General features: G+C 32.1%; 2 protein-coding genes across 4 annotated transcripts; one reads left to right on the plus strand and one right to left on the minus strand.

Moving 5' to 3' along the window:
* The first annotated feature begins 531 nt into the window (after nt 1-531).
* Nucleotides 532-7,086, plus strand: Golgin104 (coiled-coil domain-containing protein 186). Of its 2 annotated transcripts, none has more exons than XM_018458198.1 (9): nt 532-840; nt 1,795-3,520; nt 3,861-4,131; nt 4,547-4,950; nt 5,246-5,781; nt 5,886-6,148; nt 6,316-6,339; nt 6,461-6,610; nt 6,974-7,086. In XM_018458198.1, the coding sequence occupies exons 1-9, from the start codon at nt 741-743 to the stop codon at nt 7,034-7,036; spliced, it is 3,537 nt and encodes a 1,178-aa protein (XP_018313700.1). In that variant the 5' UTR covers nt 532-740; the 3' UTR covers nt 7,037-7,086. The 2 variants fall into 2 exon arrangements, with proteins under 2 accessions (XP_018313700.1, XP_018313701.1); XM_018458199.1 differs by having other exon boundaries at nt 552-603.
* Nucleotides 7,087-11,494: 4,408 nt separating this feature from the next.
* Adar (Adenosine deaminase acting on RNA) lies at nt 11,495-20,269 on the minus strand. 2 transcript variants are annotated; one of them, XM_018458184.1, is made up of 8 exons: nt 19,945-20,269; nt 16,388-16,461; nt 15,073-15,136; nt 13,915-14,724; nt 13,427-13,815; nt 13,029-13,323; nt 12,758-12,948; nt 11,495-12,637 (listed from the first exon to the last, which is right to left on the minus strand). In XM_018458184.1, the coding sequence occupies exons 1-8, from the start codon at nt 20,267-20,269 to the stop codon at nt 12,539-12,541; spliced, it is 2,247 nt and encodes a 748-aa protein (XP_018313686.1). In that variant the 3' UTR covers nt 11,495-12,538. The 2 variants fall into 2 exon arrangements, with proteins under 2 accessions (XP_018313686.1, XP_018313685.1); XM_018458183.1 differs by lacking the exon at nt 19,945-20,269 and adding an exon at nt 16,555-17,002.
* Nucleotides 20,270-21,239: the final 970 nt, after the last annotated feature.

Consider the following 21,239-nt stretch of genomic DNA (forward strand, 5'->3'; position numbering starts at 1 on the left):
GTCTGCTGAGATAGGACCATTCTTCTAGATCTAAAAGTATGATCCAATTAGCGCGAAGGAAACTTCCAACAGTTGCAAAACGAACGTTCTGCTGAACGCAGCCAATGAGAGGGAATAGCGATAGCGATAGGAATAACATAATTTCAACCTATCAGAAACTGTGTATTCCGGTGTATCCGATTTCTGATAGATTGAAATCGTGTTATTCCTATAATGGGCTTTAAGCGGGGAGCACAGACTTTTGCATAACGCATAACATGTAATGCATAAGAAATTCAATCAATCAGAATTCTTTATTTCATGGAAAGGAAGGAAACGGAGGGCTTTGATTGGTACATTTTCTTATGCATTACGTGTTATGCGTTATGCAAGAGTCTGTGCTCCCCGCTTATCGCTATTCCCTCGCATTGTGTCTTGGGCTTAACTCTAGTCACGTGGCAGTTCTAAGTTCTTGACGTGCTTCACGACGGCGCACGCGTGACCTGAAACTCGCCACCTGGGGGCTGGAATTGATAGTTATTGACAGTTATGCGTGATTGTTGATTGTTCCGTGTTCGTTGATAGCTGTGTAGCCGAGGTTGACGGGCGACTCCTCGTGCATAGGTGTACTTTTTCTAATTTTATAGAGAATCTCGAATGCATCTCATGGCCTGTCCCGTAATGCCGGGACTCGTTGAGCCCGCACTCGCGGACACAGCAAAGTCGTGAGATTAAGTTCAACCAGGCAAGCTTCGATCGGCATGGGCGAGAATTTAGAATCTTTTGGGGACGAGACAGATTTTGCCGTGAAATACGACAAAGTCAGTTCGCTCACGAGGCACGATGTTCGTCTGCTCGAAGGTACAAACCAAGCCCAGGAACGTGTGACATTCCGTTTTGACGTGCATATGTCAGGTCAAATTGAACAGCTGTATTCAAAAAAAGTCATTTATTTCAGATAAATGTCAACGGTAAAAGAACTTGGTTCTTAAGCTGAAACGTTTAAGCAATGCTGTTTCCACAATTCTTTAGTCTCCACTATTATTTTCAGTATTGTTGTTAAATCAAGAAAAAAGTACTTGTGCGAGTTAAATGATTTCGTATTGCAGTATATTAAGTATATTATCTTGTATAGAATGTTAAAAGATATATGCTATTATTTCTTTTAACTCAAGTCTTTAAAGCATTTAGATTATTATCATAATTGATCATAATACATGTATAGTATACAGATAAGGACAAAAAATATATAAGAAAGAAAAAGATAGAAAGAGAAGGGGGAGAAAGAGAGACAGAAAATGTATTTGTATGATTCTCAAGTAATTCCTTATTGCAGTATATTAAGTGTATTATCTTATATAGTATGTTAAAAGATACATGCTGTTATTTCCTTTGGCTTTAAGTTTCTAAAGCATTTAGATTATCATAATTAATTGTAAAACACATGTAAAGAATAGAGATACCTATAAACAAAATATAATTCACATGATATATGTATATATATATATAGTTTCTGCTTAAGAGCATGATATTGAAAATGAGATTGCTATGTTAATAATATTACTGATGGTTTTTTTTATGAAATTATTCGTGTATAATAATTTAAAAGTCAGAGTTTCTTGCTATTGTTGATTAAGTTATAATAATGCTTATTTATATACAAATTAACACAAATTTATGACAGTGATAAATTAGACCATGGACAGTACATACTCCTTACTGTTGAATCTACTAAATTATTTTACATCTCTCTTTCTCTCTTTCCTAAGCTTATTAATTTCTGAAGAAAATGATAACAATGTATTTTTGCATCAGGAATGACAATACAGAATGACATTTCACAAGTTCGGAGTGATCACTGTAGAAGCAACATGTTTGAAAATAAAAGCAACCCAGCGTTGTCAAGAAAAAACGATGGAGAAATAAAACTAAATTGTTCAATGGACAACATCAACTCGTCTGTCACTTTTGAAGAGGATAAATCCATCAATGACATTCCTAATACAAAACTTCAAACTTGCCAATTGTCTAGCAGCGAGAGTTGCCTTTCATATGAAGATGATGAATCTCTTCGTAATTTATTTTCTCACTGTACAAGTGCTTCATTACCCGCGATATCATCTTTGGATTCGTACTTAGTAAAAAATAAAGCTAATGTGTTTCAAAAGGATATACATACACAGGAAAACGTAGTAAAAGCTTGCACTGATGAAGAAGACACATTATTTAATCGATTAAGCGAGATAAAAACTCCTTTATCCGATTCGCAATGTTCCTTAAACGAAAAGAGTATTAAAGCGTGTCAGAATGATCCAACAGAAGAGGAACAAGAGAAAGATTATCTTAAAGAAGAGATTTCAGAAAGTGATGTATCCGAAATGAAACAATTTGGTGAAGAAACGATAAATTCACGATTACAATTAAATGATAACAAGACTACAAATGAGCGAAATCAAGTCGAGGTAGACGTATGCAAGAAGAATGAATCGAATTCAACTGCGGTACCAAGTATTAACGCGCGAGGTTCAATTTCCCGACCGACATTGGCTGATGATAGCAAACTCGTAAAAATGTCTATTCTAACGAATCCAATGAATATAATGCAGTCGAACGTTCAGCTTTTAAATAAAAGCCGTAATTTTTTAAATTTCATCACGGAAAAGTCGACGAACATCATGGAAAAAGCTTTGCTGCCGCAGCATTTGGCGATGAAATACAATCACATATCGAAATCTGTCGAAAGTGATTCCTCGAGATTTTATACCTGCAGTAACGTATCTTCTTCGACTGACGTAATTCCTAGATTATATGTAAATTCAGCAACAAATCGGAATGATATGAGTTATACGGTAAAACAAAATTACAAGAGCGAAAATAATTTGGATACTGTAACAAATAATGAAAAAGAGGTAAATCCATCTCCATGTATGAAAGAAAATAAAATGTATGATGATTCTAGAGAACAGCTGTTATATAATAACATTATTGAGAATAAAGTAATGTTGGACGAGAAAATGTATCATGTACTTAAAAACAATGACGATAGATTAGATTGTGATGTAATCGATGAACAAGTAAAACGCGATGTATCGGGAGAAACGGATGAGAATAAAAGTTTTCTACAGACGGACGAGTTATGCGATGACGCATATAAGGAAGACTCGTCTGGTGTCGGTATTTTAGATTTAAATATTTTAAAACACAATTCATTAGAACATCCGTCGTATCTTGCTCTATCGGAGGATTACACCAGTTTAAAATTCAAACACTCAAAACTACTGGATAGAATGGAGTATTTAAAGAAATTAAATCGATCGAACAATTCGTTTCAAGAAACCGAAACAAATGCACTTACTACAGAAGCACTTATCTTACAAGTGGAGAACTTGCAGAAAACTGTAAATCAATTAACAGTCGACTTGAACACATCGCTCGAAACGCAAGAAGCTCTGAAGAAGGAATGCGCTGCGGTTAATAAAGAGAAAGAAAATATGGTTATGAGATATGTAACTAGCGAGAAACAATTGATTGATACGCAAAGGTAGTTATAAGATCAATTTAGGATTTAGGATTCTTTGACATTTTTTTAGGCATGATCAACAATAGTTTTAAAATTTCAAATATTGAGACAAAAATAATTTTAAAGCGTCATATATATTTCAAACTAATTAAAAAAAGAAAAGAAAGATTTTTTAAATTTCTCTTTGCACATTGTTGCTCTGTCATGTCTGTAAAGATTTAGAGCGCGAAAAAACCAGGGGGCGGGGTTGAGCTATTATATGTAACTGACCAGCTGACTGTAATTTACGATAAATTATTCATACATTAAATTATATCTGTATCATGAAGTTAGTTTAATTTGTGACGTATACAACACACAGAGCGAGGGATTCCACGGAATGTAAAGTTAAGAAACTTCTAAAGGATCAGGAATTATTACAAAACAAGTTGCGCCAAACGCAGGGTGAGCGCGCAAGAATATGTAATATTTTGGATGGAAAATGTCGTGAAGTAACTGATTTTCAAAAGGAAATAGAGAATTTAAAAGAGGATGTTAAATTGAAAGAGATTAAATTAAAATGGACGCAAACTAAACTTAAAACTGAAATGGAGTCACAAAAGGATACTCAACAAAAATTGGATAAAGCTTTGGTAAAGTAAAATACAATACGATTTTATTTTTCGCGTAATTTAAGTCATGCAAAGTAGTTTGAAAATTGTATTTTAATTACATGAATATCGTTGGATTTTTATTTTAGTCATAGATACTAGAAATATAAAAAAAGAATAAATTTTTTATTACTTTTTGATTGCTTTGGAAATTATTAATTGTTTACGATTACATTTTTAACATGAAATAAAATTTCGTAAAAATTATCCAATTTAATGATATAAATTATTTACAATTACAATTACAATTATTGTCGATCTTGGTAATCGCTTCAACTTGCGATTGCTAATCACCGTTAAAGAAATTTTAATGGAATGTCAATATTATTTATATTTAAAAAAAATATTTCTCAATTCTAATGGAATATCAATATTATTTATTAGATGTATGTTGCAGATGAAAATAAATGATATGAAAGAAGAGTGCGAGCAAATACGCCGCGAAACGCAGGAATCATTTCGTAAATTTCAGCAATCTGAAGAGAATAAAGCTGTGACATTAGATCAACAGCTGAAAGAGCATCAGGCGCGTTTGATTTTGGAAAGACATGTTACGGAAGATAAAGAAACGTTAAGGTTACAGTTGCAAAAGGAGCTTGAAACACTGAAATCTAAGCAACAAAACTTAATTGAAGAAAACAAGAAGCTTGGCCTAAAAATACAAGAGTCTGAGAAAGTTCGATTAAATAATGAAAATGATTTGAGTGATTTAAGAATTGTCGCGGATCAGCGTCAGCAACAAATTACCGAATTATTGGACAAAGTCTCCCACTTAGAAACATTAAAACTGCAATTGCAACAGTAAGTATATTGTACTATAGTTTCAATAATATATTTTATATATTAATATTTTATAAACGTATATAGTATCGAAAACATATATAAAATAATTTTACATATCCTATACAAAAATGTGATAATAATTGCATTAAAAATACAGTCACATCAAACCATCTTTTATCCATAGATTCTTGAACTTCTGAGTTTAAAACTATTATATGTATTTTTATAACTTTGAAAAATTTATAATGTGTGTTAAATGAAATTTTAGTGCTATTTAATAATTATTTTATAAAATATGATTTTGTTTTTACAGTAAAAAAGAGTGTATAGTATCGATTGAAGCAAAATTGTTGCAACTACAATCGGCTAACGAGGAATTGCAATCCGACATGCAGGCATGTCGCCAGAAGGAGGCAGATATGTTAGACTTTACGCAAAAACTGACAGATACGAACGTACGTCTTCAATCCGAGTTTACCGCGATTCAAACGGAGGCGAATCATCTTGAATCCGAACAAGGTCCGCTACGTGAACGTATTAATGAATTGACCAGTAGAGTCAAAACTTTAGAAGAAGATTTGATGCAAGAACGAAGAAAACGGAGAGAAGAGTGTGAGATTCTAGCTAAACATGTTGCCGAACAAACTAAACTCGCGCAGAACTTAGCCCAGAAGTTGGAGGATAGTCAGGGTGAAAATACGTTGTTAAAGAGGAAACATCAAACTTCCATAAAGGAATTGACACGGGAATTGCAACAATGTCATAAAAAATTAGAAATGTTGGAAACTACGTCTCCCAGTAATTCATTAGATATTGCATCCAGAACTGGATCTAACACTTCCTTAGCAGGTTTAATATTGATAGTATCTCATTCAATGTCTCATTCGTATCAATGAGTTGTTATAAATTTATATCATTGGATTATGACGTTGAAAGTATATTTTTTTCTTTAGGTGATACATCAAATGGTGCCTTATCAGACAACAATGCTAATAGTGATCATATTAACTCGATAGAACTTAATAAACAAGTATTGATGGAACGCATCATCAAACTGCAAGATATAAATGTAAAAAGAGCTGAAAAGTTAGATTTTTTCAAAGAACATACGCAGACGTTACTCGAAGATATACAGAAGAAAGAAAAAATAATACAACATTATATTTTACATCAAAACTTTGGAGCATTGACATGTAACAAGAGTGACAGATACAAGGTTTGTATATATACAAAAAATATTTTTTTTATTTAATTACATTTTATCGTATTCATACATGTAGAGAATAGATATGGTAAAACTAGTCTGTTTAAAAAAATCATTGTATTACTAAATCTAAAGCTAAATTTTTATAATAATAGATATTTTCGTTTTTTATATCCAAGCATATCAAAAGCCGAAGAGATATCGTAAGTGTCAGAAAACAGGTTTTTTAAGTTGTCAAACAAAATTAGTAATTAATTTATCTACACATACATAATATTTAACTTCATTTATATATATTCTAAACAAGCATACATATACTTGCAGGCAGAATTGGCACGACGTGGAGGTATAATGGCATCTGTTTACAATCATAGAGTTTCAGATGAGAATATGACTCTAGAACTTTCCTTGGAAATAAACCAAAAGTTACAAGCGCTTTACGAAGACGCATTACTAAAAAATATTACTTTAAAGGTAAATGTATCAAATAAAAATTATAATATAAATATGAAATGAAATTTAAAAATGTGATATATAATATTAAATGTGACTCATTGTATGTTAAAACATTTTTGGAGTATTCTATTCATATTTTGTACTAAAGATTTTTATGTATTTTCATCTAGTAAGTTAACAAATTTTTAGAGACATTTTTTATCTCTTGGAATTTAGTCTTAAAATTTCGTACTGTAATATATTTCGACTTGATTAAAACGAAGGAAATTATTTTTGCTCCAAAAAATGACTTATAAAATTGCTCAGTATTTTTTTTATTGTTTGAGATAGACAACGTTATTGAGACAATTTATCGTTATTTAATATAATGTTATTTTTCAGGAAAATATTGATACATTAGGTCAAGAAATAGCAAAATTAACAATGCAGCATCAACAAAAATAAATTGACAATTAATAATTAGTTATTATATATATAACTATGTATATATACACATAGACACATAACGTATACATAAATTATATATATATGTATATATATGTATATTACAGTATCATTTTATTTCAAATTGCATTTAAAAATATTTGTATTTATGTAGATTTATTTATTATGTCTAATTAAATGTTTATATATTACGTAGACACACACACACGCGCACGCACACACACATACACGTATTTATATTGCAAGCGAAACATATTTTTTGTTTCAATGCTTCAAGATAAATTCAGACAAACAAGATGTTTAACGTCAAAATATGTATTATAAAGTTGTTTAAAGAAAATGATAGTGTGTTTCATTTAGCCGAAATTAAATTGATTCCTCATATACTTAATGCTGGAAAAATAAATTTTATTATATAGAATAATTAAAAAAAAAAACAATTAAAATTAATATATTTTTGTTTCCTTTTTTTTTATCTATTTCAAGGAAAAGTATTGAAGGAAATGACAAAACAATAATACGCAAGAATCTGGTAAATAAAAGTTTATTTTGTAAGTTCAACTAGATTGTTTTAATTTCTAAATTACTTATATCTAGAGGCACTATAGTCAAGCTTAAAATCTAATCGACTACAAATTCATATTACACTCGACAGTTATAATACTTGATTTTTGCTCAGGATCTCGACCATAGTACATACTTGAGCGTATAATGAAGAGTTGTAATCGAAGTAAAATTGGCTACATTTAATAATATTTCTACAACTTACTTTGAGTGGTTTACTTTGGGTCTTTTTTTTATTCTTTAGGGAATGAACTATTATTACTGTGATATTCTAGATCATACTATACTATATCATATCATACTGTATGTGCGATAATAAAATGCAATTATATTCTGTACGTAAGATATTCGCAAACTCACGTTATGCTGGAAGAAGAGATCAAAAAGAAAAACAATACCTAGTCTTACCCTAATTTTATCATTATTTAATAAGGTACGCTATATTATAAATTCGAACTCGTTTTCCGTATTGCATATTTAACAATAAAATATCTGTCTTTCGACAGTAATTTTTAATACCTAAAAATGACAGTAGTAGGTTTAATACCTAAAAATGATCTATAATAGTTAAAATCACCTCGTTTCTTTTTTCAAGTATAATCAATAACATTGTTAAAATACTGCAAATAGTAATACTGATAACTAATGCCGCAATAATAGTAAGAACGCCGAGTTTTAATGCTTACATTACTTTGGGTGTCATATGTGATGATAGAGAGAATCTATAGAATAATAGATTACTGCCTGTTTTATGTCACATACTATTTTTTTATGGAATATTGCAGTGTTCTTGAACTTTAAATCATGCTCAATTTGTAAGTACACTTTTCTGTGCAAACAATAACATACGAGTGTAGAGGTTTATTCGCGTTGCAAGCTCCAATATGTTCCTACCATAGCTCCTCTTACTCACTCTATTAAGCGCGCTGGAGTAAGAGCTATGGTAGGAGCATATTGCAACATGTTGGAGCATGCAACACGACAAACATAAGATTTAGACAAATTTTAAAATCTTTCCATTCAACTTTTTTTTACATTTTCCTATTCTTTTGTTCTAGATAAGCGTCATTAGATAGATGTAAAAAAATTAAATATTTTCCTTTTTTTATGCGTAATCGTGCAATCCTTTCTGAGAAAATTATTATTTTCGCTAGTTTAAAAAATGTACTTCCAAAGCTCAAATCTACTTTCAAATCTGTAATTATCTGCATACTACTAAAATTAAAAAATAAGCATTAAGCGTTTTATGGTTGATTAATATACAAATAACATTGAAAAATATATAGCAAATTAGACAATAAACAAGCTGTTATAGCAAGATTGACGATAAATGTCTTTTCGCACGTTCTGTTGAATAAGGCGCAAGGAAGTAGAAGAGAATGAAAGAAAAATCGTTCAATATCTCGTGAATACATTTTCAATTGAATAATAAATTAAGACAATTCTTACAATAAATGAACAATTATTTTGTAAGTCATATCAGACAGTAATCTCAGATATTTCAGATAAAAAATAATACCTTATAAATTTCATAACGTAACTGCAGCACATTTACAATAAGCGGTAAGTTATAATTACGTGAATCATACATGCAAGGGAAGGTATCGCACTGCCCGTGTATGGACAAGATGTTTTAAAATTATGTGTTATAATATATACCCAGATAGCCAAGTATCTAGAAGGTAGCTTTTTTAAATGTCTGCTACACATTATGCCAACAAAATAGCAACAGAATTGTTACAGAATTAGATGTACGTTTGTTGACAGACTGCTAGAAAAAAACATAACAGAATCAGATAATGTTGGTAGGATCTACTCAGTTTCTGCCAACAATTTGCCTTCACATTATGTCGACAGGCAATGTTAACAGAACACAAGCTTAATGCGGACGCAGTTAATGGCAGACTACCGTCATTTTCTGCTCGAATCTGCTGACAGTCTGCTAGAAGACTGCAGACATTTTGCTATCTGGGTAGTTTTATTTTTCCATATGCAGAATATCCTCCAGTATACATGTATATACACATATAGTATAAACATATGTATACATCATGCTACACATATATATATATGCAAGTGCATATACATATACATATACATAAAACATACATATTTTATTAATATACATATATGTGTATTGAAAGGTATTCTCTGGAAAATAAAAAAAAATTATATTGATGAGGACGTATCGAAGCATTTTTTCTGTAGATAGTATGATACTTATTTGCATGACATAGCGCATATTAAATAATTCTTTCCACCTTCACTATTGAATACTTGACTATATTGTTATGTCGATGAAATGTATATTAGAAAACAGATGATGAGAAGACGAAGCAAAATTCATTGAGCTGTTGGTGCGTATTGCGCTTGGCACAAATACACGGTTGATATCACATAACGATTTCAATATACGTGAGCCAAACACTTTGTCGTCACACAATTTATTTTATGGAAACAAGAATCACACAGAAACGAAATAGAAATGGAATGTATCTCGGGTTTAAAAAAGTAAATTAGTAAGCTACTCCTTGGCGAAGTTTTCAAATGCTCCAATAATCTTAAAATAAAAATTCTTGTTAATATATCAGCTCATCATATTAATCGAGAAACGTAAAATATAAAAAAATTTTTAATGGGGTCGCCATAAAATCAATTGCGTGTGTGACATACGCTTAACAAAAGATTTGTTTGTCTTTTAGAAAATATTTAGCCGAAATAAGACCAGACTTATATTTTAACATGATTACCTAGACAATTCTAAAATAATACGGATTTTTTTGGCTTTTTCTTGCACATTAAACCATATTAAATAAGTTCTTTATGCAAAACTGGACCGACGCGGGCAGTGTGTCACTACGGCAGAATTGCACGATGTTAATACTGGCACAGTGAGGCAATGACCTTAGGATTCTCTCTAGATATACTATGAGTATACTTATTAACATATTTATCTGGAAAACTATGTAATCATTCACGTCACGTAAGTAATTATTATTGTGTTCTTCCTATACCACCAATCACTTGCATTGTTTAAAACTCCTGTACACGTATATTTAATATATACGTATAGAAAGAGTAATAACCAATCGTTACATTGAATTGGCTGCGGACAGACAGTTGCAATTTGACATACATATTAAAAAAGAATCCTAGTTTAGAAAGTCAGATAAAATCCTATCACAGGATCTAATAAAAAAATGCATGTGCTCTAAAATCATGATTCATTATTTATTGCCTCAAGTTTTTTATATGAGCATTCGACATTGCTGCTTTTTGCATGAAACTGAATGTAAAGGAACCAATTTTCGTGATTTTAGATTTTACTGCTCGCGAAGAATACAGTATAGTGTATTGTTTTAAAGAATATGATTTTTATAACAGTTATTTTCTTTTATTAAATGCAAAGGATGATTGTAATAGCAGTTACCATTTTCAATCATGCACCTTTTTTATAATTCTTTGATAAAAATTTATCTGATCAATATAAACTGGGTGCGTTCCGAGTTGCGCATAAAGCGCGTGATGTATCGTTTTATCCTTCTTTATTATTTGATGAACAACAAGGACAAATAATGCATCATGCGCTTCATGCGTAAATCGGAACGCATCCTAGGATTGTATAACAAAACATACGAATACCTATTATGATCCTAATATTGAATACTTGCAATGCGTTCTTAATTCACTGTAAATATTTTTGCGCAATACCCATGCAATAATCTTCGCTGTAAACATCGGAAGGTAATCATTGAAGTTATATTTCCGAATAGTACAGCAGAAATAATATTTCCGATTCTAGCAAGAATAATAATAGATAAACAAAATTATAAATTGCTATTGTAATAAAAAGTTGTAATTATGCAAACCAAACATTCATGAGAAATTCTGTCCTGCCATTTTCGCCGAATTTTGCAATTACTTTTTACGATCAAGATCATTTGTCAGATCTGAATCCAATCACAGCCGTTGAAGATGCAAAGTGCAACTTAATTCGTTGCTACGATACCTAATGCCCTACAAAAAGATCCCAGATAGCATTTCGTGTGAACTCAGGAATAATAAAATTCTGAGTTTCGGATACTTCGAGATAGAAATATGCAAGATCGTGATTGACGCCGCTAATTTGCCTGCACACTTACGCAAGGATATGTTCATAGTATATGATACATGGATGTTCGTGTCACACGTGCGTATAAGTGTTAAATGCATTACACTAGACGACAAATTATAATTTTGTTATAAAAAAAAATTGCAATTACTTGTAAAATTTACGTATGTCTGACATAGAATGTTATCTGGGGACGTCGTAGGTACAATGCCTATTTAAGACACTAATGTTTGCCTCTTAAAGCTATTTCGAATTCAAAACTATATATTCGAAATTATGACCAATTAGCCATATAGTTTATGCAAGTATATCATTGGACAAAGAGTAAAATGCAGGAATGTCGATAACATGACAAAATTTTCTTGCTGATAAAAAGATTAGATTTATCAAATATGTCCTTTCAGCTGTTTCATATAGTGCAGCAAAATTAGAAAGGTCATGAGAAGCAATACGTTATAAGTTATGCTAATATTACGAAATTCCGCATAGATATGTGCTGAATCGACTTTTTGTCAACAATATTTATTGCTATTAATAAGTCAAAATAATGCAAGTTTTGATGCAAATCTTCCTATCGACTACACCGTACACAACGAAATTATTAATAATTATCGATAATTCGTAATACATTCTGAACACGGTAAATATATCGAGATCATAGGGCGCAAAAGAACACATGCACGAGATCCTACGATTTATGCTTTACTGATACCAAATTCTGCCATATCATGACACGCCGAACGAGCGATCTATTTTGCACTAGGAACTACATATCCGACAAGTGGACTTTTTGCATTTTTTGTTAGACTACTGTTACTCTGATTTAGTCAGATATCGATATAGAACTCGTCCTGTTCTTGTGGCTTTTTCACCCAAGTTCCAAGCTGTGCTTTCGTGAAAGCATCCTTCAATTGAGTCTTGGCAAGCTATCCAAGAAAAAAGACAAGATATGCTACATAACAGTGCATGAAATATAAAATATAACAAACAATATTTCATACATATTGTTATGTATTGTTATTAATATCAAAGATGTAATTACTTACAGAATAATCTTGTGCTAAAGATTTTGCATCCAAGTACAAGCGACAACCTTCTTCGTCAACATTGTCTATAGTCGGAAGATTACGTAAAAGATTAAAGAACCGTTTAAAGAATGCTTGTTTACATAACCTAGAAGGTTTCCCCACTTCATCTTTGCCAGTTGTACAACTTAGGACTTCGGCTTCGTTTTGTCCTGAGGTAATAAAAAATATATATATTCGTTAAATTATTTTACATATTTCTTTCTATGAGAGATTAAGAATATGTACAAACCGAGTGTCCAATTGACGCTGTAATTAGGCGCTTTTCCAGGTTGTCTGATCTCATTAGATGTAATTAGACTCATTAAAGGTTTATTAAGTCTATATGGCGGTGGTAAACCCTGAATAGTGTTCTCAATGCGACCGCATATCGCTCTGTACATATGACTCGGATTTAAGAGACTGCCAAGGACAATGCTGTGGAAGTAAATTGGCTCGATGAAGTGGCTTAAGAGTGCACCTTGCACACCAAGTACGTTCCACCGAGCTATTTTGTCCGAACACGACATTGTCAGCAGTCTTGTACCCTTTAAATTAGATTTTAAAGTAAAACATCGATAAAAAGTAGTCTGAATATTTTTTCGCAATGTTCTGCAATGTATGATTGCCTTTAACACAAACAATACATACTGCGATTACACCATCCCAGGTTTGAATACCCTCATTACTCTTCACAGGAATAGTCCCTTCACCAGATTCTATCTTCGTACGTAATTGACCTCTAGCTCGTCTATTGGGATGCTTGTCTATAGCATCGTTCTCTTCGTGAGGTGAGAAAATTCTCGCATCACCACAAGGAGCGGTATTTATATATAAATGAAATCGGATGCCCTGCTTCAGTTTGAATCCATTTTTGGTTGGTTCAAGGATAGAGTCGGCATTGTTTTCATTTCCGATGTGCAAATCTAGCTGATTGTAAAGATATTCACAGAGACATCGTCGTGCTATTACTTCCGCATGACAATCATTTATACCACTACCGCTTCGGCTTAAATGCTCGCCTGAGATGCATTTTGTACCTTTTACAAAAAAAAATGTATATATTTTAGTAAATACTTCACAGATAATCCAAGATTTTTGTTTAAATATTGTAGAAATAAAATAAATTTATAGCTTACCGGTGGCAACACATATTAATTCTGCGTCTTGCCCTTTCGTTATTACAACACCAGCCAAAACTTTACGTCGTGCGTGTTGCGGTTTGGTTACCATGAGTTCACTAAATTTCTGATTAACCATCTTGCCAATTTGGTCAGCTAGCATTTGCGGTAAAGACATTTCTGGAGAGGGAAAGTTGATTCGAACAGGATATGATAAACAAAATGAAGAACTATGGACGTTTCGCAATTTTGCTAAAGCGGCTTTACTGGCTGCGGCTTTTGCCAGTTTCTTACTTGGGCCCGTTCCTTCGAATGTCTCACCATTAATTGTTACAGATATAGTAAACTTTGCATAACTTTCTCCGTTATCGGATATACAGTTATATACAACGCCCGGATATAATTCATTAATCAATGCCACTGGACCTTTATCTAAAAACTTATTAGTATTCTTTGGCTCCTGCGTTAATGTTTTAAATGCATTGACAAGATGGTTATCACGTTCAGTCACGTCGCTCGTAAAATCTGGCTCAAGAGGCACAACAGGCTGGCAAGTATTGATAGCTTGGTGAACCTCAGGTGTATTTCTAAACTGGACAATATTTCGTAAAGCAAGTTCCGCGGCTGCATGCTTTGCCATCTTTTTGGTGCGTCCTTTTCCTTCGTACGTTTGACCATCAATTTGTACCGCAATCGTGAATATTGGAGCGTGTGTGGGTCCAGTTTGTCCCACAACAGTGTATGTAGCTCCGGTTTTTAACTCGTTTAATGCGCATACAGCGTTTTTTGGTTGTGGATTTTTATGACGCTTTTTAGCGCTGATAATATCTGATTAAATAACAAATTAAAGTTTATTACTTCTGTGTTATCAAATAAATACTAAACATTAAATATACAAAGGAACACATAGCCTGGTCATAAATATAAAACATCTTCAATTAATTTTATTTTTTTGGAAAAGGCGGTAGTAAAAAACAAATGAGAATTAACGAAATATTAAAAAATTGTTATAAAAATATTATTTTTCAATAAAACTATTCTCTAATTTATTTTTCGTTACACATAGGGCATTCACGTCAATTTATGGGGATGATTTATATTTACAACAAAGGCTGTAGAAAATTCTAAATATTTTATGAAATTTTTGATATATACACGTAAAAAGTAAAAACCTACCTTCTAAATCTACTTCTGAAGCTCTCTTGAGAACTTGAGATTTGGGTAAATTTCCTTGTCCCATCTGCAAAATAAAGCTATGAAAACAACTGTGACACTATACTGGATTATTTTACTCTCTGCAGTCTTTGATTTATCATTATCAGTATGAGAAATCGGAAAAGAAACTTGTAATTTTTTGTTGTTAAAAGTTTTAATATCATTCCAATTTTTTAATTCTGCTAGTCTGTTTAGGTTTATTTGATCCAAAATAATTTGTTTTCTTAATATTTCATTAAAAATATTTATTATAGTATTTATACCAGTTTGAAAATATCTGATATTCTTTTTGTGACTCAATTCTAATAAATAAATAAATAAATAAATAAATATCTTTTTACATTTCCCTTTCAAAACTGTAATGCAAGAAGTAAATATTTATCTAATCTAGTACATATCATTCTTTTCAATTTAATTTCATGCTTTGTTTAATAAATATAATAACAAAGAACCGACAGGTAGGTGTAAGCGTCTCAAGACACAATGGCCCGAATTCAGAAAGCATTTACAACAACGTTAGCGAATAACATACTATATTTTACGTTATGCATATTATAGAATTTCAGAGATAAAAGCACGTTCTGAATACGGGTCAAAATCTTTTATCTCAAGGTACTTTCTGTACACAAATTTTTATCTTAAGTATTGACAGAAATGAGCCAACTTGATTTATGCTGTTTAATTTTGTTATAAATTAGTTAAAATCATCTCTATAATAAAATTGTATCTTCTCTGTTAGTAAGTCAACACCTTGCATTGTTTCACCAGAAATAAGAGAGAAAGCTTTACTAGAGTAAAAGTATGACGACTTAAAAATGTGTATAGAATAGCATTTTTATATTTACTAGAGATAAAAATGCCATCCTATATATTTTTAATTCATCTTGTTCCAAGTTAAAAAAAAATTTCTATTCGAATCAAAGTTTACAAAAATTTTTACTTTCTCTTATTTTTGGTGAAGAAAAAAAAATTGAACGAACATAATCAAATTAAATCCTACAAAAATCTCTAATCAGCTATTGCAGACCACTTTGAGCAAATCTGTCAAGTCAACTTACTCTCTTATTTCTGATAAAAAAAAAGTTGTTTAAAGGAATGTATTGGAATTAAAGCCTATAAAAGTTTCTACTTAACTAAATATCACAGACTACTTTGATCAAATCTGTTAAGTCAGCTTTCTCTCGTATTTCTGATGACAACGCCAGCCAGGTGTTCACTAACAGGTGAGAAGATGGCATGCTTTACGTTAGGAATTATTAAATTCGTCTCGATTTACCTGCGCCGCATGACCGCTCGGCGAGTTCTCCGACAGTGTATTACCGTTAGCAGGAGTCATGGACGCGCCGCATTCTGAAAATAAGAAAATTAATGTGAGGCGTATGAACACACGATGGTATTCACTGCGAGTGCATCGCGGGGAAAATCAATAGAGCCATCTCGTACTTGTCGGAGTCGATTGTTGGTTGTTGTTCAACAATGCCAGCCCGTTCGACATGATGCCGTCTCTCACTCGGGAGGAGAAGATACCTCTGGATTAAACACAGGTGGATGAATCGTGCGTTCACACGTGTGACCGCGTGTCAGTACGAATAAACACTCCGCGTCGGTTATTCTGGCATCCCGAAAATCCGCAGCGCCATTGTCGTTTTTTTTCGCATAATCGACCTAACCTGATCCCCCAGAGAGATGGCCCCGCCACTGATATCCGTATCGTCGCCGTCGAGAAAACGTCACGAACGCCTCGTTTTCACTCACTTCGCTTCGTCGAATCGATCTTTCCGTATATCGAAGGGCGCGCTTCGAAAATCTTTGAAAACGATGAATGCGTGCGATCACTACGATTCTTATTCGATTACTCTACGAGACTTCCGTGAGTTCCGTATGTATTCACGTCAACCGCATAAATGGCGTTTTTCGAGCGCTGCTGCCGAGTGCCGAGCCTGCGAGCACTCTATAGAATCTCTACCGAGCGCAAATGTGCGCAGGAGTGGGGAGAGGAAATCGGAGAAAAGGGCGAAAGAGGAAGATGGAATTGAGACGAGTAATTCGAAATTCTGAAAAGAGATATTTTTCCTGAAACGAGGTAACTGTGCGTCGGAAAAAAAAAAAGAAAAAAAACCGATCGTGCTCTCAGAATTTCAAAACCGATCGCGAAAATAGAATACGTTCGACTCCGTCTCGCGACGATTTTCTATTATTCGATTACATGCATGTGATATACCTGACGTGACACGTATATTGCTTTTTTCTTGACATTTCCTACTTTTTTCTCTCCCTTCATTCGATGAGCCGATGCAAATTTAGCGTCACGTCCGCTGCACGAGACACAGCAAACGTTAAAAACTATACACAGAAAATACATACTGTACGCAAAGATAAACTTTTGTTTTAAATATTTAAAAGTATCCGCAAACCCATCGTAAGTTCATCACAAGCAACAAATTTATGCAAAATATTATATATTTTTAATCTTAATAAATTTAATACTTCAATCAAGATTATTTAATTAAAACAAACTCGATTTATACTTATTATATAAAATCACTTCTTCAATCAATTTTATATCTTTATAACATTCAAAAAAGAAATAAATTCTTAGTTTGAATACATATTGATGAGTTCTGTTAAAATTTGTAATAAGTATATTCCAAGATTATTATGAAGAAAACATTCTTTTGTTAAAGATAATTGAAAGATAAAAAAAGAAAATTAATTGAGTAATTACTTTTCTTAACAATAGAATGATATTTTTCTGTGTACTAAGCTCGATTCATTCACACACAACTTGCGCAGCATTTATACAAAGAGATCTGATCTATTCTTATAGAAATCCAAAATAAAATAAGGGAGAAATGATTCTAGAACATCCTAGAATTCTAAAAATTCTAGAATTCTAAAATTTTAGATTAAATAAAGTATCACGATACATATTTCATTTTCTTTATAATATTTTTTTATATTTTTCAGTTGAAAAATTTATAAGTCGACTAGACTTCAACTATTCAATTTTATTCCATACACTTTTCTATTTAGCAAAAGTCGAGCAAAATTTCGATATCTTTTAATTATTCTTGTCCGTCATTTAATTCTAGCCAATTTAATATTGGAAACGTTCGACGAACCAATGCAAATTTAACGTCATGTCCGCATAAAACGCTGCGAACATTAAAAGCTAAGCCAAGCTCATCCAATCTCGGCTCGATCACACACTTGTACAGTATATGGTCAAAAAGTCTGATCTACTCTTACAGAAATTTAATACTGACCAATTTAATACTGTTATTTATTTCGAGTATTAAAAATACTAAACAGTGTTTTTAATGTTCAAAATAAATAATTGTAATCAGTACCTTGACGTACAAATTAATGGCGAATTCGATTGGAAGCACTAGTACGCACTGGTGCATATTAAAGCCGTTGTACACTGATTTAATTTGAGTATAAAAATGAAATACAAATATTTAAAATTATGAAATACATATTTTACCTAATAGTACAATAAAATATACTGAGTATTTCATGATTTGATCGATTTCTATGTTTATTTATAAACATTTCTTTACGTTATTTTATGTACAACGGCTTTAATTGCACTAGTGCGCAGTGAGTGCGTCCAATCGAATTCGCTATAAGTAATATGTGCAGCATTTCGTGCAGTGGACATGACGCTAAATTTACATCGACCCGTCGAATGTTTTGAATACTGCATGCAATTTTCCAGTACTTTTTGTAAGATTGATTTGGCAAGCATTCTAGAATTTTAAATTCTAAATTAAATATCATAAAACATTTTCTATTTATTATTTCATTTTCTTTATTTTTTTAATATACTTTTTTTTTATTTAGCGTCCATTTAACCTGAATGTATCTGCACTAAGATTCTTTAACTCTTAATCGATAATATCGATATCTACTGATATATTATCCTTGTGTAGCTTTTTTTCTTTTTATATAATATAATGTTATATATTTTATATAATATATAATATTATCTGCGCAACACGATAATATAACGATACCAACATTGCCGTTAAGAGTTACAAAATTTCAAAGCTGAGAAAGTATTTTGTATCTATCTGAACCCTAATTGAGAAATATGGTATCTATTGTTCTCAACAAAAGGTATATTCATTCTCTTCTGCTTATTCGAGACAGCGTGGCGCCGGATGGTGCGGCGTCTTAAAAGACTTCTAGAAAAGGCGACTTGTAGAAAATTCGTTCATTTTTTGTAAAGAATTTTCATTTTATCAATTTATTTTGCTTCCTTTAATCGCTAGTCGCCGAATCGCAGCATCGTATTAAAAATTAAGAGAGCATTATAATACTGCAATTAACAGTATCTTTGTTATCTACGTTTTTAAACTATACAAATGAAAAATTAATGTGAGACTGTGAACACAGTGCTCTTTTTATTTTTTGCATTTCTACACGCGAAAGTTTCTATTTCTCATAACAAAAATTATTATAAAATAATAATGTTTAAATTAAATAATTATAATATAATAAAAGAAAAACAAAGATTCTAAAACGTTCTAAAAAGTTCTAGAATTCTAGATTAAAAAATATTACAACATATTTTCGGTTTCATTTTCTTTATACTTTTTTAATACTTTTTTAATACTTTTCAGTTGAAAAATTTACTTTATTATTTAAAGTCGATCGAACTTCAACTATTCAATTTTATTTCATACACTTCTACTTAGCAAAAGCCGAAAAATTTCGATATCTTTTAATTATTCTTATCCGTCGTTTCACTCAATTATGTCTTCTGGATATTACAATATCCAGAATTAGAATATTAATTATATCATTAACGAAAAATCTCTCACTTACTATATAACATTTCGTATTTTTTCACTATAACTTCAACGTAAACAGTATCTCGCACACCACGTCGCACGATCTCGTTGTAGCCGATAGAGAGAATGTCCGGGTCGTCAGCGAAGAGTCTCCGATTGAAGCACTTGACGATCATCCGCAGATCCAGGTGATTGATCAGGAGTGTTAACTTCTTTAGCAAGCCCTTGCGGGAGAGTTGGTGTAAATGCGCACGCCACGTGACATTACACACGTGGTAGAGGCGCGTCGAACGTTGCACTACTATGCGTGTTATCATGATTACAATTTCATAGAGATCCTTCCTTACAAGTTTACTCATCTCACAAACACGTCTCGAAACCGGAAATAATAACTTTAATAGTCGAGCGGGGTGAACGTATATATCTCAACAAACTATTACATGAACAAGCGTTTTCACTCAACGATAACAGTCGCGGAACAGTAAAGCGTTTATCTTAAATTAATTTAAAAAAAATGATTGCTCGCGCGATAACGATAACGACAAATTGATACGATTCACCTGCCTGACACCCGGAATGTAAAAATCACATCAATTTGTCACTACTGTTACGGCAAATGAGACCTCTCCCATCGATACGTTCACCGTCAGACGTTCATGTGTAAGCGCAGATCTATCACGCATCGTTTGGGGAAGGCGATAAGGGTCTCGTGAGAGAGCAATGTAAACATATTTATCCACCTTTATTTCTAAACAGTACGCTTACTTCAATAGCAGTCTATATACGTACCAATCTTACGCGTCTCAAGAGTGTACAAGTTCAAGGAGATATGAAGTAAATTTACAGCGTCTTCTTCTTTTTAATACAAATTAATTTTCGACGAGAAGTATTTTTTTTGGTAAGAACTCTCGCACTGTATCCTTTGAATGTCCGAGACATACTGAGCTGAGAAACGTACTGAGAACATATGTAACCGTAAAATCTGTCTTTTATCTATACGATGTTCTTCTTGCATTAGACTTCAAACTTTCCTTTTTTGCTTTCATCAAATTTCAAATAGGTATACGGTAGAATTTTCTTTCTTTACTAAATTTCATTTTAGGGAGCACATAACAAATTCATCACAAAAGAAATACCTATAGATTTTCAATACTAGTCCTTTGCATTCCGAAATATTATACCTGAATCAATAGAAAAACATTCTTGTACTTTATGCTTCTTCTTTGTTAAAATTTACTAAAAATAAGACCGAGGTCGTTCAAGAGTATTGTTTGAAAAGAAAAAAAAGAGAGTTACATGCAAACGCTATTTACAAATTTATAACATCGT

Source organism: Mycetomoellerius zeteki, unplaced genomic scaffold (genome assembly GCF_001594055.1).
Source record: "Mycetomoellerius zeteki isolate Tzet28-1 unplaced genomic scaffold, Tzet1.0 scaffold706, whole genome shotgun sequence".
NCBI classification, from domain to species: Eukaryota; Metazoa; Arthropoda; class Insecta; order Hymenoptera; family Formicidae; genus Mycetomoellerius; species Mycetomoellerius zeteki.